The sequence below is a fragment of the Elephas maximus genome, chromosome 23 (assembly GCF_024166365.1).
Source record: "Elephas maximus indicus isolate mEleMax1 chromosome 23, mEleMax1 primary haplotype, whole genome shotgun sequence".
NCBI lineage: Eukaryota > Metazoa > Chordata > Mammalia > Proboscidea > Elephantidae > Elephas > Elephas maximus.
The window spans coordinates 54,621,431-54,649,228 of NC_064841.1; the positions used below are offsets into that span (position 1 = coordinate 54,621,431).

Sequence of the window (27,798 nt, forward strand, 5' to 3'; positions counted from 1 at the left end):
CCGGTGGGAATGTAAAATGGTACAACCACTTTGAAAATTGATTTGGCTCTTCCTTAAAAAGCTAGAAATAGAACTACCATAAGATCCAGCAATCCCCCTCCTTGGAATATATCCTAGACAAATAAGAGCCTTTACACGAACAGATATATGCACACCCATGTTCATTGCAGCACTGTTTATAATAGCAAAAAGAGAGTAGTGACCAAGGTGCCCATCAACAGATGAATGGATAAATATATTATGGTATATTCACACCACGGAATACTATGCATCAATAAAGAACAACAATGAATCTGTGAAACATTTCATAACATGGAGGAATCTGGAAGGCATTATGCTGAATGAAATTAGTCAGTTGCAAAAGGACAACTATTGTATGTGACCACTATTATAAGAACTCAAGAAATGGTTTAAACAGAGAAGAAAATATTCTTTGATGGTTACGGGGTGATGGTGGCAAGGAGGGACAGGGGGATTCACTAATTAGGTAGTAGACAAGAACTAATTTTGGTGAAGAGAAAGACAACACACAATACAGGAGAGGTCAGCCCAACTAGACTAAACCAAAAGCAAAGTTTCTTGAGTAAATCGAACGCTTCAAAGGCCAGCGGGGTAGGATGGGGTGGGGTGGGGGGGGGTGGGGGGTGGGGGGGTGTTTTGGGGACCATGATTTCAGGGGACATCTAGGTCAATTGGCATAATAAAATGTATTAAGAAAACATTCTGCACCCCATTATGGAGAGTGGCGTCTGAGGTCTTAAATGCTAGTAAGCAGCCATCTAAGATGCATCAACTAGTCTCCACTGACATGGAGCAAAGGAGAATGAAGAATGCCAAAGACACAAGGTAATTTTGAGCCCAAGAGACAGAAATGTCCACATAAATCAGAGACTACATCAGCCTGAGACCAGAAAAACTAGATGGTGCCTGGCTACAACTGATGACTGCCATGACAGGGAACACAACAGAGAACACCCTGAAGGAGCAGAAGAGCAGTGGGATGCAGACCTCAAATTCTCCTAAAAAGAAGATGCTTAATGGTCTGACTGAGAATACTAGGACTCCAGATGTCATGGTCCCCAGACCTTCTGTTAGCCCAAGACAGGAACCATACCCAAAGCCAACTCTTCGGATAGGGATTGGACTAGACTATCAGATAGAAAATGATACTGGTGAGAAGTGAGTTTCTTGGGTCAAGTAGACACATGAGACTATGTGCGCAGCTCCTGTCTGGCGGGGAGATGTGAAGGCCAAGGGGGAGCAACTAGGAGTATATAGCAAGGAGTATATAAATTTTGTAAGCGAGACTGACTTGATTTGTAAACTTTCACTTAAAGCAGAAAAAAAAAATTTTTAAAAAAGAAAAAGAGGAAGACCTTCAACAACATGGATTGACACAGTGGCTGCAACAATGGGCTCAAATATAGCAACAATTGTGAGGATGGTACAGGACCCGGCAGTGTTTTGTTCTAGTGTACATAGGGTTGCTATGAGTCGGAACCAACTCAAGAGTACCTAACAACAACAACACAACACGTTACTTTGAAGACTAAGGTGCAACTGACCCAAGCCGTGGTATTTTAAATAGCCTCGTATGCATGTGAAAGCTGGACAAGGAATAAGGAAGACCAAAGAAGAATTGATGCTTTTGAATTACAGTGTTGGAAAAGAATATTGACTATACTATGGTCTGCCAAAAGAACAAACATGTCTGTCTCGGAAGAAGTACAGCCAGAATGCTCTTTAGTGAGGATGGCAAGACTTCGTCTCACGTACTTCGGACATGTTATCAGGAGAGACCAATCCCTGGAGAAGGACATCATGCTTGGTAAAGTAGAAGGTCAGTGAAAAGGAGGAAGACTCTCAATGAGATGGACTGACACAGTGGCTGCAACATTGGGCTTGAACATGGCAACAATTGTGAGGATGGTGTAGAACCAGGCAGTGTTTCATTCTGTTGTGCATAGGGCTGCTATGGGTTGGAATCAACTCTATGGCACCTAACAACAAAAGCAACAATGTAATATTATTTCATAGTTTTTATTTTTTAATCTTGTGGGCTTTGAGTCTGAAAGAAACCTGGTGTATAGGGAGGTGGAAAGGGGATAGCTCATGCAGAGTCTTATAGGCCAATGTAAGGACTTTGAATTTGTTTTAAATACAGTGGTTCTGAAGAGGGTGCTTCTTGATTAATTATATGTTTCAAGATCAATCCAACTATTGCATAGAAGAATAAATAGTTGGGAGGAAAGAATGGAGTAGGAAGAGCAGCTAGGAGGATGTTATTGTTGTACAGGCAATAGTAAATCGTGATCTGACCAAGGCAGTAACAATGTGGATAGAGGGACATGAGTGGCTCCAAACAACACAGGGACTTGCCTAGAGATCAGATTAGTGGTCATCATTCAGGGAAGAAATCAAAGACGGTATTTGTTTCTTGGTGATGGCATCATTATCTGAGAAATGGGAAAGACTGAGGAGAAGGAAATATATTCGCATGGCAAAAGAAATCAACAGTTAATGTTTCAGACACATAAGTTGAAGATATCATGATATAGCCAAATGGATCATCAATTCAACTAATGGATATATGAGACTATTAATTGCTCCTAGAAGAGGTTTGGATTACAGATATAAATGTGGGTGTCATCAATCAACAGAGCTCTAAGAAATGCCAAGATTGGAAGCCAGAAAAAGGAGAAGTAGCCACCACAAGAGAATGAGAAAACGTAGACAATATGTTGGAGGAAAAGCAGAAAAGATATTTTCCCGATACCAAGAGAGATTATAAGCCAACAATTTGGATTTAGGAAAGATGAGGATAGAAATTTTCATTGGCTTTATCGTCATAAAGATAATTGTTATCTTAATGAGACAATTTTCACTGGAGTAGAAGACCAAGACCAAAGGAAGTTTGAAAAGGTTGCAGAGTGAATGCAATGGGAGGCAGTAGAAATATTATGTGGAAATAACTTACTAAGGAAGTTTGGCTATGAAGGGGAGCAAAGGGATTTTTGCACAACTTGAAAAGTTTATTTTAGTCCATAAGCACTCAATACATGTTTAGGATTAATCTTAACAAACAATTGTCAGAGTAGATACAAAATCTAACTAATGTTCAAGGGTGTTTTACTCACAGTTTGAATAGAAGTATTAATACTGAACTCTATACATTTCTATAACCAAAATGCCAAGCAATGGCAGAGTGTTGGGAGCAACTTTGAGAAATTTCCTATCCAGTTGTTGAGCTCTGTCCCTGATCTCCAGGACTATTGGACAAACCCCTCTTCAGTTGCCTTCACCACCATTTCAACCCATCTCACCATAAATCTTACTGCAGATCTTCACATGGTATCTTAGGCTGGGTTCTCTAGAGAAGCAAAACCAGTAAAGTATATATTTATATAAAAGAGAAGTTTATATCAAGGAAATGGCTCACACAGTTGTAAAGGCTGGAATGTCCCAAGTCTATGGGTCAGGTTAGAGGCTTCTCCTGATTCATGTAGCCGCAGGGGCTGGTGAACCCAACATTGGCAGGTCAGAGAGCAGGGCTCTTGCTCACAGGCTGTGAAGATCAATGAATGCAGGCAAGACCACAGGTAAGCTGCTAGCTCAAGTCCTAAGAACCAGAGATCAAACGAACAGGAGCAAGCTGCAGGATCCAGTGCAAGCAAAAAGCCCCCAAGCCTTGCCAGAATATCTGCTTATGTTCGATGCTGGCCACATACTGAAGGAAGCTCCCTTTAATCAGAATTGGCTACCCACAGCAGATCCCATCATGGGTATGATCACATATCAGATCTCAACAGGGACGTGATCACAACGTTATACAACTGCCAAAACATTGAGAATCATACCCCAACCAAGATGACACGCAATCTTAGCCGTAATAGTTCACCCCTCATTGACTTGGTACCTGTACACATCTCCTTAAACCATACACAGTCTCTGAATAGAGACAGTTATAAAGTCATACTTGCACCTAACATGATACAATGAAACACACATACAACTGAAAATGCACTAGCCCTGTTTATATCTTATATTTTATAAATGAAGAAAACAAAAGTATTTGATGCACACATACAAAGCAGAAATACTCATAACAATGACAGTCCTTATTTCTACAACTGGTCACTTTGCTGTAACTGGTACTCAGAACTACCTTCTTCCACCACCCATTCCATATTCCTTTTGCCCTCAGCAAGCACCTCAGCTGGTCGTGGTTCTTTGCCTAGTGGGGCGACCCAAACCTTCATTTCTGAAGGTCTGGGGCATTAGTAGTCATGTCGGAGTTGGGTTGCTGTAGTTTTCCACTGATTTTAATCACAGGGCACAGTAGTACTAAGAGGTGCCCTAAGGGATATCCTGCATTCCAGATATACTCTTCTTTACCTCCATTATGTAATATCAATCTGATTTCCTTCTGGTAGTCAGGCTTAATCACACCAGTCAATATGATAACTCTCTTCTTTGCCTGTTGATCCAGAGGCATAAGGAGCACAAAGCAGCCATGTGGCATTCTTAGCTTCCAGATCAATGGAATCAGTGATGTGTCTCCAAGGGATGGTGCCATATCAGAGACTCAGTATTGGCCTCTGCTGCTGGCAGATTGGGCACTCAGTAGTGGCTGTAGCCAAGTCAGCCTTGGTGAGTGTAAGTCCATGTTACGGGACCCATGGAAAATCTCCATCCCTGTCATCATGGTCACTTTGTTCACGAGCTCATTGAGGAATGATGGGAGTAGCTAGGGAAAGAGGATAGAACATGTCATTCTATGCACTTGATTGTTAAAATCCTCCTCTGCTGAGGTCACCCTTTGGTGAGGGTGAGCATTCAGAGAGGTCTGTCCACATACCTCTTCCCCATAAATCCTTGTCTCCAATTTTCTGATCATGTTCCTTCCAAGTACCTGACCATCCAGCCAAACCATTAGCCACAGCCCACTAATCAGTATACAGTCACACATCTAGCCATTTCTCCTTCCATGCAAAGTGAACAACCAGGTGCCCTGCTTGTTCAAAGTTCTACCCATTGGGAGCATATCCCTTCACCACTGTCCTACAGGGAGGTCCCAGAGAGGGGCTCTATTGCTGCCTGTCCACTTTCAAGCAGTGCCTGCATATCACGCAGAACCATCTGTAAACCAGGCACAAGTTTTCTCTTCTTCAGTTGACTGATCATAAAGAACTCCCTATAAGATCATGGGTGCAGACTGGAAGATGGAAGGTAATGTGACAGGAGTGGAGACCATGGGTCTTTGGGCAGCTTCCTCATGCAACTTACTTGTGCCTTCAGGTCCTACTCAGGCCAGATCTCATATATACCACTTTCATTTAATGATGGAGTGCTGGTGTGGATGTCCAACTTTATGACTCTGTGGGGCAGACAACGCCCAGTTCCTGATAGGCAGCTCAGGCTGCATAGTGACTTGGTGTCCTATGGTTAAGTGTTCAGTTTCTACTAAGGCCTGGTAACCAGCCAAAAGCTGTTTCTCAAAAGGAGAGTAGTTATCTTCAGAGTATGGCATGGCTTTGCCCCAAAATCTGAAGGGTTTGCAAGGTGATTTATGCAGAGGAGCGTGCCAAAGACTCCAAACAGCATCTCTATCTGCCACTGACACTTCAAGCACCATTGGATCAGCTGAATCATATAGCCCACGTAGCAGAGCAGCTTGCACAGCAGCCTGAATCTGTTGCAGAGCCTTCTCTTGTTCTTGGCCTCACTCAAAACTAGCAGCTTTCCAAGTATCTTGATAAATAGGCTGTGGTAGTGCACCCAGATGAGGAATATGTTTCCTCCAAAATCCAAACAGGTCCACTAGGTGTAATACTTCCTTTTTAGTTGTGGGAGAAGCCAGATGCAATAACCTATCCTGCACTTTAGAAGGAATATCTCAACACGTCCCATACCACTGGACCCCCAGAAATTTCACTGAGGTGGAAGGTGCCTGAATTTTTATGAGATTAATTTCCAACCCTCTAGCTTGCAAGTGTTTTACCAATAGCTCCAGAGTCATTGACACTTAGTCCTTACTAGGTCCAATCAGCATAATATCATCAATGCAATGGACCAGTGTGACATCTTGTGGAAGGGAAAGGTGATCAAGGTCCCTGGGAAGTAAATTATGACATAGGGCTGGAGAGTTGATATAGCTCTGAGGTAGGCAACTGAAGGTGTATTGCTGGTTTTGGCAGCTGAAGGCAAACTGCTTCTGATGGTCCTTCGAAACAGGTATGGAGAAAAAGGCCTTAGCCAGATCAATAGGTGTATACCAAGTACCAGGAGATGTATTAATTTGCTCAAGCAGTGAAACTACATCTGGAACAGCAGCTGCAATTGGAGTCACCACCTGTTTAAGTTTTCAATAATGCACTGTCATTCTCCAAGATCTGTCTATTTTTTGCACAGGTCAAATAGGTGAGTTGAATGGGGCTGTGGAGGGAATCACCACCCCTGCATCCTTCAAGTCCTTGATGGCAGTAATCTCTGCAGTCCCTCCAGGACTGTGGTATTGCTTTTGGTTTACTGTTTTCCTAGGTATGTGCAGTTCTGATGGCTTCCACTTGCCTTTTCCTACCATAATAGTACTTACTCCATTTGTCAGAGATGCAATTTGGGGGTTCTGCCAGTTGCCGAGTATATCTATTCCAATTATGCATTCTGGAACTGGGGAAATCACTACCGGATGGGTTCGGAGACCCACTGAACCTACTGTGAGATGGATGTGAGCCAAGACTCCATTAATAACCTGACCTTCATATACCCCCACTCTGACTGGTGGGCCACAGTGACATTTTGTGTCTCCTGGAATTAGTGTCAGTTCAGAGCCAGCATCCAGTAATCCCCCAAAAGTCTGATTATTTCCTTTTCCCCAATGAACAGTCACTCTCTTAAAAGGCCATAGATCACTTTGAGGAAGGCTGGGAGAGAGATTAGCAGTATAATCTTCCTCAAGTGGACCCAGCCTCCCCTTCATTCAAGGGGTTGTGGGTCTTTAAACTCACTTAAGTCTGGGAATTGATTGAGGCACCATGACTCTCTATTCTGGAGATTCGAGTTAGACTGCTGTCCACCTGACTTAGAATTCATCTGTTTGTACAGATCAAGCCAATATTTGGTGGATTTCCTATTTATTTCACTCCTATTTATTTCACACCATGCCTAAGTAGCCAATGCCGTAAGTCCATATGAGTCAAACTATTCTGATGACTGCTTTGACTCTGCTGTCCATTACTGTAACCATGCCCACCTTGTCTTTATTGATTAAGTGCCACCACTTGGCCTCTACCACCACAGGGGCCAATCGGCCCCATTGTAGTTAGGTGCCTTAATTCAGCTAGGGCGGTTATCACTGTCAAATAGGACTTACACAAAATAGCAATCACAGCAGTCCTCAAGGATGCTGGGGCTCCCTTCACAAATTTGTTGCTTACCGTTGTGGTAAAAAGTGTGTCCTCTGGGCACTCCATGTGTGAGTCTGTGAGTCTAACCTGATAAATCCACTGTAGCATGCCAGTTTCCCTAAGCTTTTGGATACCTTCTTCTACAGTATACCAAGGCAGGTCTGGTACTTCAACTTGATTTAGTGTAGGCCACCACATAATCCACGCTTCAGCAACCCAACCAAATGAACTATTAGATCCTTTTTTAACTTCTTGAGCTGAAGTACAGAATGAAAAATCTGTGCTTAGTGGGCCTGTATCAATAAACTCCAACTTTATGTTCCTTGCACCATTATCCTACACCCTTAATAGCCATTCCCACACATATTCCCGTGGTTTCTGTTTGTACATATTAGAAAAGTGAAAGAGTTCTTTTAGATTGTAGTGTACCTCCTCCTGGGTCACACTTTGTACTTCACCTTTTGGGGCTTGCTGGATCTTAAGTGTAGTGTAGTGGGGAATTGTTTTGAGAACATTCAGCATTGTCTTGTAAAGCATCTGCCTCAGGTGATGCCCCAGAAATTACTCAGACAAGGGCTCTTTAGACGCAGCAGGGCTAATCTCATTAGACGGAAGTGGAGGAGCTAATAATTTTACTGGGCAGGGTGGTTTAGCAGACAAACGTGGAGTAATCTCATCAGATGGGAGTCATATATGTGGCACTTGAGCTTTGACTCTGAAGCCCTGAACTCATCTCTTTCTTTCATCAGTTTGTCTAGTGAAAGTAGGACCAGCCAATAAGCTTCTTTATACTTCTCATTATGACAAAATTGTAGAAAGGTATCACATATGCAATCACCCAAAGTCTCACTTTTCACCAACACCTGATCTATTGATGGTAATGTTTTGTGTATTTGTATTGCCACCTTACTCCACGGATTAGCAGTGCCCTCTTTACTGCTGAAAGCAGAGTCATCAACATCTTCAAGACTTATTAGGCTTGAGAACCAATTTAGAAAACTCATCCTTACAATTTTGTTTCTCTAGACCCTGCTCCCTGTACCAAGTGTATTAGGCTGGCTTCTTAGAGAAGCAAAATCAGTAAAGCATATAAATATATAGAGAGAGAGTGATTTATTTTAAGAAAATGACTCACACAGTTACAGAGGCTGGGATGTCATAAGTCCGTGGGTCAGGATAGAGGCTTCTCCTGATGTACATAGCAGTAGGGATCCTATCATGGTGATGATCACATACCACGTCTCAACAGGGAAGTGATCACAACATTATATGGCTGCCAAAACACTGAGAATCATGGCCCAGCCAAGTTGACACACAATCTTAGCCATCATATATGGGTATCATTCACCACAAATTTCTCTAGGATCCATAAGAGAAGAGTGATGTCAGTCAAATACTACTGATACTTTACAGTGAAAATGACCAAATCTTTATTATGTCTAAATCTTTGTGATTTACACTCTAGAAAAAATGTTAACATTATGAAACTGAAATTCTTTTTTTTTTTTTGGCCATATGTTCCTGTATAAATAATGCAAATTGTACGGGCTTATTTAATGCATGATTTGTATGAAGACTTTTTATGGTGGAATTTTTTCCCTGCCTAAAATTTAGGTCTTACAACTTCAAATAATGTGTTCCATTTTCCTCAAGGAAGAGATGCTAAGCCAATGATTTTTTTATATATAATCTTGTTTCAGAATTTTTAAATGAGTATAGACACAAAAGAAATACAGTTACATTGAAGTTCAACAATAATTTACTGAAAATTATTTTATGACATCATTTAGGAAATTTCCACTTTGTCATATGCAAGCAGATTCTGCAGACTATTTGCTCTGAAACTGAATAGTAATAATATAACCAAAATCATATAATTTGAGAGTTTAAATTTTCTATGATAGAGAAACTGCTAGTCTCATTTAAAGATAATACATTTCAGTTTATAGATTGTATTTCTGCCTATAAGTACATTACCATAATCACATGTAGCTGTAATACAGCTAACTAAGGTCATATTAGAAGATAAGTAATTTGCATGCATTTAAAAACTAATTATGGAGTCATATTTCCTTGTAAAATACTGCAACTGGCATTCTTATAATCATATCATTCAGCTATTAGGGGAAAAAGAAACTGGAGTTGTGCTCAAATAAAACCTGCCTATGCAATTGGAATACACTGACATTGCTAAATTGGTTTTACCAAAGGACTATGTTTATACAGAGTAAAATGTGTTGACTGTTTTTTCTCAGTCAGCATACCATTTTGTCTATGTTAAGACAGATAAAATAATCACACAAAAGCTTATGGGATTACTCTTGTGCCTATGATCTCAGCTATGTAAAGGAATAGTTTTTGTTGTTGTTGTTTAATTATTTCAAAGGCTCATCCTAGGGTCCTCACATCAAAGCATACTCACGTTTCAAACAATGCTTTATAATCCAAAGACAACACATGCACTTAAAGTATGAAACTATACTTAGCATATCTTATCAGTGATTGATTCGAAATGTATTTTTTCTTTTATATTTCGCAAATTAGGAGAAGCAAATTATCACGTTAAATTACTCCCCCACCAAGCTAAAAAATGTTGTCTATATTTCAAGCAAAGCAGACATTGTACTATAAAATTTGATTGGCACAATTTATTGTGGAAACTCCAATGCTTAGTGTAATCTTCCTTTAAATAGTGATCCTCATTACAATTTAGGTTTGGCTTCAGTGATATTTTAAAGAGGTGTGTTAGAGTGTATATATATGAGGATCTATTCTTCATCTGAATATAATTTGTGCATATTATAAGTTTATAAAACAGTGAGTCTTCCCTTACTTGTATTCCTTTATGTTCTGTTAATTATAATTTTTATGTTAGTTATGCTACTAAATCTCTTTTATAATTTAAAATTTTCATTTTGTACCTAAGCCTCTTTTACTTACCTGCCAGAAAACATTCTTTCTTTCATAAGGACTTTGAATATGAGCTTTTGTCATGACTTCATATTTAAACAAAATTACTAGAGAAGCCATAATTATAATAACAAGGCTTATACAGTTAGTAAATCATTTTTGGAAGAAGTACAGCCAGAATGCTCCTTAGAAATTAGGATGGCAAGACTTTGTCTTGCTTACTTTGGACACATCATCAGGAAAGATCAATCACTAGAAAAGGATATCATTTTTGGTAACATCAAGGGTCAGCGAAAGTGAGGGAAACCCTCCATGAGATGGATTGACACAGGGGCTGCAACAATGGGCTCAAACATGCCAACAGTTGTGAAGATGGCACAGGACCTGGCAAGGTTTTGTTCTGTTGTACGTAAGGTCACCATGAGTTGGGTCAGACTCGACGGCAACTAACAACAACATAGTAGCTTTGTGGAGAAAATATGGGGGCATGTTTCCTCTAACGTAAGGGCTGCTGAAAGAGCTTTTGCACATGGTTGTGATTTCTCATCCTTGTTTCTAGGAAACTTTCGCTGGTTGCAGTCACTCAAGCAACTTTTTTCAATGCCTAATATCAAAATGGAGTTCCTGGGTGGTGCCAATGATTAAGTACTTGGCAGCTAATCAAAATGTTGGTGGTTTAAATCCATCCAGAGGTGCCTTGGAGGAAAGATCCGGCAAGCTACTTCCAAAAGATCATAGCCATTGAACATGCTATGGAGCACAGTTCTATTCTGACACACGCGGGGTCAACATGAGTCAGAATCAATTGGATAGCATCTGTTTTTTTTTTTTTTTTCAGGGGGGAATATCAAAATTAATACAAAGGAAATTAGATAATAACCCTTTTAATTGTTTTCCATACTTCCTAAAGTAAAAGGCTGCAAAATGTGAGGGTACTTCCTGAGCCCCTTTTGAAACTCAGGGAAAAACAATTATTTATAAAATGCAGCTACAGCCCCTGAACCAGAGACAGCCCCTCAGGTAGGAATGGGCCACCTCAGGAAATCATGGTGGGGCATAAGGCCATGTGGTACTGCGTACATCATCTGTACGCATGCCCATAAAACTCAAGAGGAGAAACACTTTAAGTGGAATATGAAAGGTTCATTTGTTTTTCTGTATTGAATGCTTTAATTCCCCAATAAGCTGGATGATCCTTTGTTTCCTAGCCACACACCACATTTTCCTGCCCATAGACATTGCTGTCCTTGGAAATCCTTGCCCACAAAGTCCATATGTTCACGATTGTCTATTTATTTTAAACTTCAGATCAACTGCATTTTACTATGCAAAGTCTTACCTACTGCCTTAATTTAAATTAGTTCCTCACTGCTGATGTTGTTGTTAAGTGCCATCAAGTCGGTTCCTACTCATAGTGACCCTATGTACAACAGAACTAAAGACTGCCCAGTCCTGCGCCATCTTCACAATCATTGCCATGTTGAGCCCATTGTTGCAGCCTCTGTGTCAGTCTATTTGGTTGAGGATTTTCCTTTTTCTCGCTGACCCTCTACTTTACCAAGTGTGATGTCCTTCTCCAGGGACTGGTCCCTCCTGATAACACTTCCAAAGTATATGAGGTAAAGTTTCACCATCTTCACTTAATTTGTTTCATGTCGTTTATTTTACTTTTTTACTGATTCGTCTTTGGCTTTTGTTTTAGGTCCTGAAGGGGCTCTTTTTGAACATTCAGTGGAGACACCACTTGTTCAAGCTGACCCGTTTCAAGAGCTTAGGTAAGAATTTTGTTCAAATATAAGAAAAGTTTCTTATAGAAGACACCTGGACATGTGCTGTGATAATATTTTAGTACTTATTACCACACTGTTTTCTTATTTATTAAAAAAAAGGAAAAACATGTGCTGTTGAGTCAACACTGACTCATGGCGACCCTACGTGTGTCAGAGTAGCACTGTGCTCCATAGGGTTTTCAGTGGCTGATTTTTCAAAAGTAGATTGCCAGATCTTTCTGCCAAGGTGCCTCCAGGTAGACTCGAATCTCCAACCTTTTGGTTAGTAGCCAAGTACTTAATCATTTGTACCAACCAGGGAACATCCTCTTATTCCATTGTTCTTGTTGTTGCTGCAGTCGAGTCAGCCCCTGACTTATGAGGACACCATGCACAACAGGATCAGACCATTGTGATCCATAGGATTTTCACTGGCGGATTTTTGGAAGTAGATTTCTGGGCCTTTCTTCTCAGTCTGTCTTAGTCCGGAAGCTCTGCTCAAACCTGTTCAGCATCAGAGCAACATGCAAGCCTCTACTGATAGACAGGTGGTGGCTGTGTATGAGGTGTATTGGCTAGAATGGAAAGAGAGGATTCTACCACTGACAGCCACTGCCCTCTTTATTCCATCAGTTGTCTTTATTTTCATGACTTTCCTCTTCTAACTAGTCATTACTAATAAAATTCAAAACCAACCCAAATCCATTGCTATTGAGTCAATTCTGACTCATAGCAACTCTATAGGACAGAGCAGAATGGCCCCATAGGGTTTTCAAGGAGCTGCCAGTGGATTCCAACTGCTGACCTTTTTGGTTAGCAGCCTGAGCTCTTAAATTAAAATCCAAAGGAGGTTAAAGTCCTACGGAATCTACATACTTTTATCTCTGGAATCTATGCCTCCTTACTGTCTCCATCCCCATCTCTGTACTATTCCAATAGCCTACTCCTGCCTCTAGTTTTTCCCCTCTAGCCTGGCTTCACACCACTGTCAGACTGACTTTACTACATGACTTTTCCATAGGAAAATCCAGTCCTCCACTTGGCACTAAGGCCCTTTATGAGTGGGACTCTGTCTAGCTTTCCAGCCACATGCCTGGCAGCCACCTCCTCTCTTACCTACTCATCCAGATTTGAGTAGCTACCATATCCCCTCACCCGATACTTTTGTACAAGTTTTCCCTCTGGCTGGAATGCCTATTTTACCTTGGAGAGCTCATGAATGTCTACTCATCCCTCAAGATTTGATTCAGATGCCACAGGCTTATGATTCATGTATTTCATGAAGCCATCATTTTACCCTGAAAAGTGTCGGCATAAGTTTCCTAAAAATTGTTACCATTTTTAAGATGTCATTTCTGTACTCATACTATCCGTTGCCACCCTATCTGCAAACACAGTCAAAGCTTGTGTAACTTTTAATGGAAGAGAAGGCATTCCTGAAAAAAAAAAAGTTTTTTTTTAATGTGCACTATTAGCAGAGAAAAGAGTATTCTAAGACCACGTGCATGACAAAGTCACATTTACAAAATAGTTGGAAACCGTTCATATAGCTCTTTACAGATATCATGAATATATAAAATCATCAAGTTCCATATATAAATGTGTGCTTTATACACTGTGTGTGTTTGCGTGCATTTCACTTTATTGCTGGGATACTGAATGACATTTACTGCTGTAATTATTTATTCCAATAGTATATTTGTATTTTATAACAAAACTGAATAGTATTTTTATTAAAACAAAATACTGTAGAGCCTAACACATCACTAAAAATCACATTTAGAATTTGATGAACATGCAGAACAATTAATATATTGTAAAAAATTATGTTTAATACAGAAAACAAAGTATTTGGAGTCAGAGCACTTTTGTGTGAGTCTCAGCTTTGCACATACAAGCCTAGTGACCATGGTAAACTAACTTTTTATTTATTTATTTATTTATTTTTTAATGTATATATAAAATGCAGATGGTAATACTTTCTCAAAGTTTTCTAGGAAGGAATTAATAAGATATTATGTTAAAAGTATTTTGTAAACTAAATAGTCAAATACAAATAATAATTTTTATTATCATTAATATGTTATTAGATGCCATCAAGTCAGTTCCCACCCACAACTGAACAAAATACTGCCCGCTCCTGCACCATCCTCACAATTGCCACATTTGAACCCTTTGTTGCAGCTATTGTGTCAATCCATCTTCTTCAGGGTCTTCCTTATTTTCACTGATCTTCTACTTTCCCACGCATGATTGATATCTTTCTCCAGGGATTGGTCCCTCCTGATAACATGTCCAAAGTGAAGGAGATGAAGCCTCTCCATCCTCCCTTCTAAGGAGCATTCTGGCTGTGTTTCTTCCAAAACATATCGGTTCGTTCTTCCAGCTAAAAAAAACCCCACTGCCTTTGAGTCGATTCCGATTCAAATTGGGCCCATAGGACAGAGTAGAACTAACCCACAGGGTTTCCAAGGCCATAATCTTTATAGAAGCAGACTGCTACATCTTTGTCCTGCAGAGGTGCTGATGGGTTCCAACCACCAACCTTTTGGTTAGCAGCCAAGCTAGTCTCCCAGTTCATGGTATAGTCAATGTTCTTAGCCAGCACCACAATTCAAAGGCATCAATTCTTCTTTGGTCTTCCTTATTCATTGTCCAGCTTTCCCATGCATATGAGGGGATAGAAAATACCATGGCTTGGGTCAGCGGCACCTTAGTTCTCAAGGCGACATCTTTGCTTTTTAACACTTTAAAGAGGTCTTTCGCAGCAGGTTTGCCCAATGGAATACATCATTTGATTTCTCGACTGCTGCTTCCATGGGCATTGACTGTGGATCTAACTAAAATGAATCATTGACAACGTCTGTCTTTTCTCCATTTTCATGATGTTGCCTATTGGTCCAGTTGGGAGGATTTTTGTTTTATGTTCAGGTGTAATCCATACCAAAGGCTACAGTCTTTGGTCTTGATCAACAAGTGTTTCAAGTCCTCTTCATTTCAGCAAGCAAAGATGTGTCATCTGCATATCACACGTTGCTAATGAGTCTTCCTCCAATCCTGATGCCTCATTCTTCTTCGTATAGTTCAGCTTCTCAGATTACTTGCTCAGCATACAAATTGAATAAGTATGGTAAAAGGATACAACCCTGACACACACCTTTCCAGATTTTAAATCGCATGGTATCCCCTTGTTCTGTTCAAACGACTGCCTCTTGGTCTATGTACAGGTTCCATATGAGCACAATTAAGTGTTCGGGAATTCCCATTTCTCAAAATGTTAACCCATAATTTGTTATGGGTAACACAGTCGAATGCCTTTGCGTAGTCAATAAAACACAGGTAAACATCATTCTGGAATTCTCTGCTTTCAGCCAAGATCCATCTGACATTAGCAATGACAACCCTCATTCCATGTTCTCTTCTGAATCTAGCTTGAATTTCTGGCAGTTCCCTGTCTACGTACTGCTGCAACCATTTTTGAATGATCAGAATATTTTACTTTCATGTGATATTAATGATATTGTCTGATTATCTCCCCATTCTGTTGGATCACTTTTCTTTGGAATGGTCACAAATATGGATCTCTTCCAGTCAGTTGGCCAGATAACTAGCTGTCGTCCAAATTTCTTGTCATAGATGAGTGAGCACTTTCAGCATTGCACCCACTTGTAACTTCTCATTTGGTATTCCATCAATTCCTGGAGGCTTCTTTTTCGCTCATGCCTTCAGTGCAGCTTGGACTTCTTCCTCCATTACCATCAGCTCTTTATCATATGCTACCTCCTGAAATGGATGAATATCCACCAATTCTTTTTGGTACAGTGACACTGTGTATTCCTTCCATCTTTTGGTTCTTCGGGCATCGTTCAATATTTTGCCCAGAGAATCCTTCAGTATTCCAACTGGAGGCTGGAATTTTTTCTTCAGTTCTTTCAACTTGAGAAATGCCAAGCATGTTCTTCCTGTTTGGTTTTCTAACTTGAGGTCTTTGCACATTTAACCCATGGTGGACAGGTTTCAGTAGAGCTTCCAGACTAAGACAGACTGGGGAGAAGGATCATTAATATACCAAACATATTCACTCAATGGAATAAAAAGAAATTAGGAAATTCAGCATTTATCTTACATTTAATGTCTAATTAAATATTAATCAAAAGCAAATAGAGTTCAATTTATCTTTCCCAGTTAGAGAACATTGCTAGCACAAAAATAAATTGTGGCTATGATTAAATTATAACAATGCTCATTAATTTTGATAAAGGATCATATGATCAGTGTTAGGGATTATTAGTTAATGTAGAAGAACATTTTACTTTCTTAAGATAGAAAAATGGTTCAATACCTTTAAAAAACTGTCCCATTAAAACCATTTTGAAATTATAAAATAATATAAATTATAGGAATGCCAAGCCACATTTTAAACATGAACATCAGTGTTTTAAAATATATAGATCTCAAAATGAAATAATTCATCTTATGTTGTCCCATTAAGACAAAAATCTCCTCGCTTATATAGCAGGTTCTTACTACAAAAGAAATGGCAGGAGAGTATTATTTTACATTCTAGAAGGTGATACAAAGGAAGGATTATGTAACCAAAGTGTTACATACAAAGTGATGAGAAAATAATTAAATCGTAAGGGATCATTTGGGAAACATGGTGAGGATGGAGGCAGAACTTACATTTATGGACTGCTTTAGCTGCCAAAAACTGAAATCAGTGCTTTCACATAATTTATTACATTTAATTACCAACTCAATGTTGAAGGTAAACATTTTGTTCCACGTCTTATAAGGGAGGAAACTGAGATCACAATTCAAGTTCAGCTCTGACCTCAAAGCTCGAGTGTTTTCTGTTTACTCTCTCTACAACTTAGGTGGACTCTAGAGCTATTATGAATTCTTTGATTTACTACCAGACTTCACTGATTAATTACATGATATCCACATTTTCTTCTACACATTCTAACCATAAGCCGTGTCTCACTTTTTGTTTTTTGGGTCCAAGTAGCTTTACTATTCCTAGCCTGAGTACAGTGAAATGTATTGTAGAATATCCTAACTTACCTATGAAAACATTTAGAACTACCATATGATCCAGCAATCCCACTCCTTGGAATATATCCTAGAGAAATAAGAACCATCACACCAACAGATATATGCACACCCATGTTCATTGCAGCACTGTTTACAATAGCAAAAAGATGGAAGCAACCAAGGTGCCCATCAATGGATGAATGGATAAATAAATTATGGTATATTCATACAATGGAATACTATGCATCAATAAAGAACAATGATGAATCTGTGAAACATTTCATAACATGGAGGAATCTGGAAGGCGTTATCCTGAGTAAAATTAGTCAGTTGCAAAATGGTAAATATTGTATAAGGCCACAATTATAAGAACTCAAGAAATAGTTTAAACAGAGAAGAAAATATTCTTGAGGGGGGGAGGGAGGGAAGAAGGGAGAGGGGTATCCATTAATTATATAGTAGACAAGAACTAAATTAAGTGAAGGGAACGACAACACATAATACAGGAGAGGTCAGCACAACTGGACTAAACGAAAAGCAAACAAGTTTCCTGAATAAACTGAATGCTTCGAAGGCCAGCGTAGCAGGGGCAGGGGTTTGGGGACCATGGTTTCAGGGGACATATAGGTCAACTGCCATAATAAAACCTATTAAGAAAACATTCTGCATCTCATTTTGGAGAGTGGCATCTGGGGTCTTAAAGACTAGCAAGCAGCCATCTAAGATAAAGCAATTGGTCTAACCCACATGGAGCAAGGCAGAATGAAGAGCACCAAAGACACAAGGTAAGTATGAGCCCAAAAGTAAGAATGGGCCACATAAATCAGAGACTACATCAACCTGAGACCAGAAAAACTAGATGATGCCTGGTTACAACCAGTGACTGCTGTGACAGGAAACACAACAGAGAATCCCTGAAGGAGTAGGAGAGCAGTGGGATGCAGACCTCAAATTCTCATAAAAAGATCAGACTTAATCGTCTGACTGAGACTAGGAGGACCCCTGAGGTCATGGGGTTAGCCCAAGACAGGAAGCATTCCCAAAGCCAACTCTTCAGACAGGGATTGGACTGGACTATGAGACAGAAAGTGATACTGGTGAGGAGCAGACCTCTTGGATCAAGTAGACACATGAGACTATGTGTGCAGCTCCTGTATGGAGGGGAGATGTGAAGGCTGAGGGGGACAGAAGCTGGCTGAAGGGACAAGGAAATTCAGGGTTGAGAGAAGGAGTGTGCTGTCTCATTAGGGGACGAGCAAATAGGAGTATATAGCAAGGTGTATATAAGGTTTTATATGAGAGACTGACTTGATTTGTAAACTTTCACTTAAAGCACAATAAAAATAAATTTAAAAAAGAAAACATTTAATGTAGATTTTGCAGGGTTAAGACTAGAATGCATTTATAAATATATTCCTGAAGTATATATGTTTAAATACCACAATCTAACTTTGATATTTTCTGAAATGGTAGTCATAGAGGGTAACAGTTATTATTTTCAGCTAAGAACATGTATGCAGTCTTTAAGAAGATAACTAACTTGTATTAAGCTAAACTTACATTTCTCGTGGCAAAATCATTTACAGAAAAGTCTCTGAACTCTGACATGCTACCTTAAGGCTACCCTTCATTCATACATGATTTAATTCATTCCTTTAAAAAAAATTTCAGCAAAAATATATTAAACAATCAACAACAAAAAAATCTGTTGGGTTTCTCTACATCAGCAATGAGAAATCTGAAAGGGAAACTAGGGAAGTAATTCCATTTACAATAGCATCTAAGAGAATAAAATACCAGGGAATAAATTTAACCAGGGATGTGAAAGAGTTATAAAATGAAAATTATAAAACATTGCTGAAAAAGAAGGCTTGATATAGTTAAGATGTCAGTACTGCCCAACGTGATCTATAGATTCATCACAATCCTGATCAAAACCCCAAAAGCCTTCTTTACAGAAATAGAAAAACCAATCCTTAATATCATATGGAATGGCAAGAGGGCTTGAATAGATTAAGTAATGTTGAAAGGTAAGAACAAAGTAAAAGGACTCACACTTCCTGGTTTTGTGGCATAGTGGTTAGGTGCTAGGGCTGCTAACCAAGAGGTCGGCAGTTCAAATCCGCCAGGCACTCCTTGGAAACTCTATGGGGCAGTTCTACTCTGTCCTATAGGGTTGCTATGAGTAGGAATCAACTCGACTGCAGTGGGTTTTATAGTAGTAAAAACATCCTGGTACCAGTATAATAACATAGAACAATGGAATAGAATTGAGAGTTCAGAAATAAACCTACAAATCTATGGTCAACTGATTTTTGACAATGGTGATAAGTCCATTAGATGGGGAAAGGAGGGTTTTCAATAAATGGTATTAGGAAAATTAAATTTCCACATCTAGAAAAATGAAATAGGATTCATGCCTTGCACCATACACACAAAAAATTCAAAATGGAATGCACTGTTGAAGAAGAATAAAGCAGGACGACTCACACTTCCTGACCTCAGAACCTACTATGTAGCTATGATAGTCAAAAGAGCCTGGTACTGGTACGACAGATACACCTACCAATGGAACAGAATTGAGAACCCAGATGTAAATCCATCCACCTACAGTCACCTGATCTTTGACAAGGGCCCAAAGTCCATCAAATGGGGAAAAGAAAGTCTTTTTAATAAATGGTGCCGGCAAAACTGGATGTCCTTCTGCAAACAAATGAAACAGGGCCCATACCTCACACCATATACAAAAACTAATTCAAAATAGATCAAAGACCTAAATACAAAGCCAAAAACTATAAAGTTCACAGAAGAAAAAATAGGATCAATGCTAGAGGCCCTAATACATGGCATTAACAGGATAAAAACCATAACCAACAACACACAAAATCCAGAAAATAAGCTAGATAACTGGAATTTTCTAAAAATTATACACTTATGCTCATCAAAAGACTTCATCAGAAAAGTAAAAAGAGAACCTATAGAGTGGGGAAAAAAAATTGGCTATTACAAATCAGACAAAGTTCTAACCTCTAAAATCTACAGGAAATTCCAACACCTCTACAACAAAAAGACAAGTAATCCAATCAAAAACTGGGCAAAGGAAATGAACAAACACTTCACCAAAGAAGACATTTAATCGGCCAACATACACATGAGGAAATGCTCACAATCACTACCCGTCATGAATTGAATCGTGTCCCCCAAAAATATCTGTCAAGGGCCAGGTTATGATTCCCTTATATGACTGTCTACCATTTTATCTTCTGGTGTGATTTCTGTATGTGTTGTATATCCTATCATTCAGTTGTAATAAGATGGATTAGCAGCAATTGTACTGATGAAGTCAACAAGATTAGGTAGTGTCTTAAGCCGGTTTCTTTTGAGATATAAAAAAGAGAAGCTAGTGGAGAGACGTGGGGACCTCATACCACCAAGAAAGCAGTGCCGGGAGAAGAGTGTGTCCTATGGACCTGAGGTTCTTGCACTGAGATGCTCCCAGACTAAGGAAAGACTGATGACAAGGACTTTCCTCCAGAGCCAACAGAGAGGGAAAGCCTTGTTCTGGAGCTGATACCCTGATACCCTGAGTTTGGACGTGTAGCCCAGTTGACTATGAGAGAATGGATTTCTCTTTGTTAAAGCCATCCACTTCTGGTATTTCTGTTACAGCAGCACTAGATGACTAAGACACTAGGCATTAGAGAAATGCAAATCAAAACCACGATGAGGTACCACCTCACCCCGGCATTACTGGCTTGAATAAAAAAAACAGGAAATAACAAATGTTGGAGAGGCTGCAGGGAGACTGGAACCCTTATGCTCTGCTGGAGGGAATGCAAAATGATACAACCATTTTGGAAAATGATATGTTGCTTCTTTAGAAAGCTAGAAATAGAAATATATGATCCAACAATCCCACGCCTAGGAATAGATCTTAGAGAAATAAGAGCCATCACATGAATAGACATATGCACACCTATGTTCATTGCAGCATTGTTCACAATAGCAAATAGATGGAAACAATATAGATGCCCATCAACAGATGAATGGATAAACAAACTATGGTACATATACACATTGGAGTATTCCGCAGCCATAAAGAACAATGATGAATCTTCCAAGCATCTCATAACATAGATGAAACTGGAGGGCATTATGCTGAGTAAAATAAATCAGTCACAAAAGGACAAATATTGTACAAGACCACTACTGCAAAAATTCATGACAATGTTTACACACACACAAAAAAACAATCTTTAATGGTTACGAAGGAGAGGAGGGGTAGGGAATGGAAAAACACTAAATAGAAAATAGACAAGTGGTAACTTTGGTGAAGGGTAACACAATACTGGGGAAGCCAGCACAACTTGTACAAGGTAAGGTCACAGAAGCTCCACAGACACATCCAAACTCCCTGAGGAACAGAATTGCTGGGCTGAGGGCTATGGAGACCATGGTCTCAAGGAACATCTTGCTTAATTGGCATAACATAGTTTATAAAGAAAATGCTCTACATTCTACTTTGGTGAGTAGCGTCTAGGGTCTTAAAAGCCTGTGAGCAGCCATCTAAGACACTCCACTGGTCTCATCCCTTTGGGAACAAGGGAGAATGAAGAAAACTAAAAATACAAGGGAAAGATTCGTCTAAAGGACTAATGGACCACACCTACCACGGCCTCCACCAGGCTGAGTCCAATACAGCTAGATGGTGCCCAGCCACCATCACTGACTGCTCTGTCAGAGACCACAATAGACGGTCCTGGGCAGAACTGGAGAAAAATATAGAACAAAATTCTGACTCACAAAAAAGACCAGACTTACTGGCCTGACAGAGACTGGAGAAGCCCAAGTGTATGGCCTCTGGACACTCTTTTAGCTCAGTAATGAAGTCACTCCCAAAATTCACCCTTCAGTCAAAGATTAGACAGGCTCATAAGATAAAATGAGACTAAAGGGGCACACCAGCCCAGGGGCAAGGACTAGATGGCAAAAGGAGACAGGAAAGCTGGTAATAAGGAATCCAAGGTTGAGAAGGGAGAGGGTTGACATATCATGGGGTTGTTAACCAATATCTTAAAACAATATGTATACTAACTATTTAATGAGAAACTAGTTTGTTCTGTAAAACTTCATCTAAAGTACAATATTAAAAAAAAATTCAAAATAGAATAAGGACCTAAATGTGAAAACTAAAACTCTAAAATTCTTAGAAGAAAATGCAGGGGCAATGCTATCAGGCCTACTTTTAAAAAATGAATTATCTAATATACTAATAAAAGTTCAAACTGCAAAAGACAAAATAAATAAGTGGGACTTCATAAAAAATAAAAACTTTTGTTTATCAAAAGACTTTACAAAAAAAGTGAAAAGACAAATTACCAACCAGGAGAATATCTTTGAAAACCATATATCCAATAAGAATCCAATAACCAAATTATATATAAAACTTCAACAACTTAACAACAAAACGACAAATATCCCAATCATAAAATGGGCACAGGACTTTAACAGACATTTCACCCAAGAGGACATTCAAGTGGACACCAAATACATGAAAAGATGTTCAACACCATCAGCCATCCTGTAAAAAAAACCCATTGCTGTCGAGTCGATTACAACTCATAGTGACCCTATAGGACAGTGTAAAACTGCCCGATATGGTTTCCAAGGAGTAGCTGGTGGATTCAAACTGCTGACCTTTTTGTTAGCAGCCAAAAGCTCAACCACTGTGCCTTCAAGGCTTCATTAGCCATCAGAGAGAGGCAAATCAAAACCACAATGAAATACCATTTCACTCCCACTAGACTCTGTCCTATAGGGTCACTATGAGTCGGAATAGACTCAACGGCAGGGGCTTTGGTTTTCAGGGGGTAGGGTGGCTAAGATAAAAAACAGAAAATAACAAATGTTGGTGGGGACGCGGGGAAATACACTTACCATTGCTGGCGGGAATGCAAAATGGTATAGTCGTTGTGAAAACAGTGTGGTGGTTCCTAAAAAAAAACTAAAAATGAAACTACCTTGTGACACAGCAATTCCACTGCTAGGACTATACCCCAGATCTTGAAAACATAGACTCAAATAGAGACTTATACACCAATGTTCACTGCAGCATTATTCACAATAGCCAAAAGGTGGAAACAACCTAAACATCCGTCTAATGGATAAACAAAATGTGGTACATTCATATGATGGAGTTCTATTCAGCCAGAAAGAGAAATAAAGTCTTGATACATGCTACAACATGGATGGAGCTGGAAGACATTATACTGAGTAAACTAAGTCAATCACAAAAGGACAAATATTGTATGACTTCACTTACATAAAAAGACCAGAACAGGAAATGCATGGAGGCCAAAGTTTATTAGTGGCTACCAGGGGTAGGAAGGAGGGGGGAAGTGGGTGTTATTGCTTATGTAGTACTGAATTTCTGTTTACGATGATGGAAAAATTGTATTGATTAAGGGTAGGGTTTAATGCATTTGCTATCAAGAAGCTGTTAACCTGTAAAAAGTTGAATTAGCAAAATTTGTGTGATAGATATATTTACAACAACAAGCAGAGCAGCTGCTGAGGCTTCTTATGTACAACCAAACAACTTATGGGATTTGGTTTCCTGTTTTGGAGGTTTAGTGTCATGGTTTCATAGGACATCCCAGTTAATTGGCCTAATATTTTGTTTAGTGCTTCTATTTTACCTCCTAGTTCATTGCATAGTGCCTGGCATCTTAAAAACTTGCAAGCAGCCATCTAAGGTACAATAATTGGTTGCTATTCTCCTGGAGCAACAGAGGAATAAGGAGAGTCAGGAAGGGGAGGAGAAAATGGAATATTTAGCTAATTGCTTCCATGAACAATGGCCTCCTTTGCCATAAGACCAGAACTGGATGGTACATGGCTACCACTAATGAATGTTTTTTATCAAAGATTCTATAGAAGAATCCTGATCAAAAGGGAGAAAATGCAGAATAGAATTTAAAATTCTCATGGAACCTAGACTTTCTCAACCATGGGGGCTGTATGAACCCCAAAAATTATTGCTCTGAGGAAACCTTTAAACCTTAAGCCAAAAATATTCTCTGAAGTGTTCTTAACACAAAACATTGGTTTAGCTTAACTAGTAAAAAATGTCTACCTTGAGCATTGTCCTCTTTTAAGAACTATCTGCAGGGAATCAGGTTGACAACAGAAACTCAAAACATTAGACAAGAAACTTAAAGGGCAGTGAGTTTATGTTAATAGCCAAGAACAACTCAGAAAAGGAGGGTGAGAATGGTTGCACAACTTGGAGAATGTAATCAATGTCACTGAATTTTACATGTAAAAAGTGTTGAATTGGTGTCTGTTCTGCTGTGTGTATTCGCAACAACAACAAAAATAAAATACAATTTTTAAAAACTAAATATATATATGAGGAGCCCTGGTGGTGCAAGTGGTTAAGGGTTTGGCTGCTAACCAAAAGGTCAGCAGTTCAAATCCACCAGCCACTCCTTGGAAACCCTATGGGGCAGTTCTACTCTGTCCTATAGGGTCGCTCTGAATGGGAATCAATTCGACGGCAACAGGTATATATATATATATATATACACATATATATATATACATATACATATATATATATGAGTTTATGTGTCAGACTCTATGACAGATGTTGGGTATACAGTGATAAAAGGCATGGTCTTTGACCTCAATGAGTTTACAATCTATTGGTGAAACAATCACACAAACATCCTAAAACAATATTGTGGGTGGAATAGTGGCCCCCAAAATTCATGTCCACCAGAATTTCAAAATGCGACCTTATTTGGAATAAAGGTATTTCCAGTTGTAATCAACTTAAGGATCTCGAGATGTCACCCTAGATTTATGTTGTTGTTGTTGTTAGGTGCCGTTGCTTTGGTTCCAACACATAGCAACCCTATAGGATAGAGTAGAACTGTCCCATAGGGTTTCCGAGGAGCAGCTGGTGGATTCAAACTGCTGACATTTTGGTCAACAACCGTAGCTCTTTACCACTGTGCCACCAGGGCTTCAATGACTGGTATCCTTATAAGTGAAAGGAAAGGGAGGTTTGAGACACAGAGACACACAGGGGAGAAGACCATGTGAAGACAGGCAGAGATTGAAGTGATGCATCTAAAAGCCAAGGAACGCCAAGGATTCCCCTTGGTCACCAGATGATATAGAGAGGCAGGGAATGGATTCTTCCTCAGTCTCCTGAAGGAGCCAACCCTGACAACACCTTGAGTTTGGACCCTGGCCTCCAAATTTTAATCGAATAATTTTCTATTGTTTTAAGGCACCTAGTTTCGTGGTTGTGTTACAGCAGTCCTGGTACTGAGTAGTATGGTGCTCCTGTAACAAATATATAAAAATGTGGAAAGGAGCTCTGGTGATGCAGTGGTTAAGCACTTGGCTGCTAATGGAAAGATCAGTGATTCAAACCCACTAGCCATTCTGTGGGAGAAAGATGTGGTAGTTTGCTTTTGTAAAGATTATGGCCTTGGAAAACCTATGGGGCAGTTCGACTCTGTCCTATAGGGTTTCTGTGGGTTGGAATCAAAGTGGCTTTGGAATTGGGTAATGGGTACAGGCTGGAAGGGTTTTGAGGTGCTTGATAGAAAAAGCCTAGATTTCCCTGAAAAGATGGTAGGTAGAAGTATAAACATTAAAGTTATTTCTGATGAGGTGTCAGAAGGAAATGAGGACCAAGGAAAAGCAATCCTTGTTAGAAAGAGGTAGAAACTTGGCTGAATTGTGCTCTACTGTTAGGCGGAAAGCAGAACTTGTAAGTGATGAACTTGGATATTTAGCTTAGGATATTTCAGACCAAAATATTGAAGGTGTGGCCTGGTTTCTTCTTCTGCTTATAGTAAAATGTGAGAGGAAAGACGTAAACTGAAGAAGGAACTGCTAAGCAAAAAGTAACCAGCTACTGCTGATTTGGAAAATTCTCAGCATGTCCGCTATGCAAAAGATGTTAAAAATTGCTCTGGAGAGAAGGCCAAGGGGTGTGGCTGAACAGCCTGCTGCTGAAGAGATTAGGTGTGTAAGTCATGGATCCAGATTTCCAGTGCTCAGAAGACAAACACTTAAAAGCAAAATCACACATAACTTTGCAAATTAAAGAATGGAAAAATGTTTTCTAGGGAAATACTAATGGAAAGAAAGTAGACATAGCAATATTTATAGCAGGTAAAATAGAAATTCAGAAAAAAAATCATTAACAGGAATAAAGAGAAATACTACTTAATGATAAAGGAAATATTTACCAATTCCATCCAAGAATTAATGTATTCTGTGATTTTAATAACATGAATACTGAAACGTGTAAAGTGAAAACTGACAGTATTACAAGGAAAAATGGGCAAGTTCACAATCATAGTTGCAGAACTTACTATATTTATCTTAGAACTTCACAGTTAAAGCAGCAGAAAATTAGTAAGGATATAGAAAAAAGAATTATACAATTAATGAGTCAGATCTAATCAGTATGTACATAGAATACTACAGACAAGAAAAAAAAAAGTACGGCATACATTATTTTTCATTCACACAGACAACCCAAACCCATTGCTTGCAGAGTCAAATTCCAACTTACAGAGTAGTGCTGCCCCATAGGGTTTCCAAGTCTGTAATCTTACAGAAGCAAAATGCCACATCTTTTTCTCTCAGAGCAGTTGGTGGGTTCAAACCACCAAGCTTTCAGTTAGCAGCCAAAGGCTGGATCACTGCACCACCAGGGCTCTTTACACAGACAAAGGTCAAAAAAATGGCCATCCATGCAGACCCCAAATTCTCATAAAAAGACCAGACTTAATGGCCTGACTGAGACTAGAAGAATCCCGGCGGTCATGGTCCCCAAACCTTCTGTTGGCCCAGGACAGGAACCATTCCCGAAGACAACTCATCAGACTTGGAAGGGACTGGACAATGGGTTGGAGAGAGATGCTGATGAAGAGTGAGCTACTTGTATCAGGTGGACACTTGAGACTGTGTTGGCATCTCCTGTCTGGAGGGGAGACGGGAGGGTAGAGAGGGTTAGAAACTGGCAAAACCGTCACGAAAGGAGAGACTGTGGAAGGAGGGAGCAGGCTGACTCATTAGGGGGAGAGTAAGTGGGAGTATGGAGTAAGGTGTATATAAGCTTATATGTGACAGACTGACTTGTAAACTTTCACTTAAAGCACATTAAAAATTACTTAAAAAAAAAAGGCCATCCACAAACTCAAAAGAAAAAAGATTTTCAAATTCTATAGTGAATTCCAAAAATCGATCATACAGATCACAGTCTGTGATCAAAATTCTATTTCCAAAACAAATTCCAAAGTAAAGTTAAAGAACATGTTCTCTGAACATAACAAATTAGATTAGATGTCACCTGGTGGCACAATGGTTAAGTGCTCGGCTGCTAACTGAAAAGTCGGTGGTTCAAACTCACCAACTTCCTAAGGAAGAAAACACCTGGCGATCTGCTCCTGTAAGGATTACAGCTCCAGAAACCCTATGTTGTTGTTAGGTGCCATCGAGTCAGTTTCAATTCATAGCCACCCTACGCACAACGGAACAGAATATTGCCCAGCCCTGCTCCATCCTCACAATTGTTGCTATGCTTGAGCCCATTGTTGTAGCCACTGTGTCAGTCCATCTCATCTTTTTCACTGCCCCGAGTGTGA

General features: G+C 39.5%; 1 protein-coding gene across 2 annotated transcripts in view; it reads left to right on the forward strand.

Moving 5' to 3' along the window:
* The window catches only part of SGCG (sarcoglycan gamma), a 288,542-nt gene that overhangs the window by 221,777 nt on the left and 38,967 nt on the right, over positions 1-27,798 (forward strand). For both annotated transcript variants that reach the window (XR_007515049.1, XM_049867160.1), the window contains exon 6: positions 12,019-12,091. Coding sequence is in view for 1 of the 2 variants with exons in the window: in XM_049867160.1 (XP_049723117.1) it covers positions 12,019-12,091 (73 nt within the window). In the remaining variant the exon portion in view is untranslated. The remainder of the gene's footprint in view (positions 1-12,018; positions 12,092-27,798) is intronic.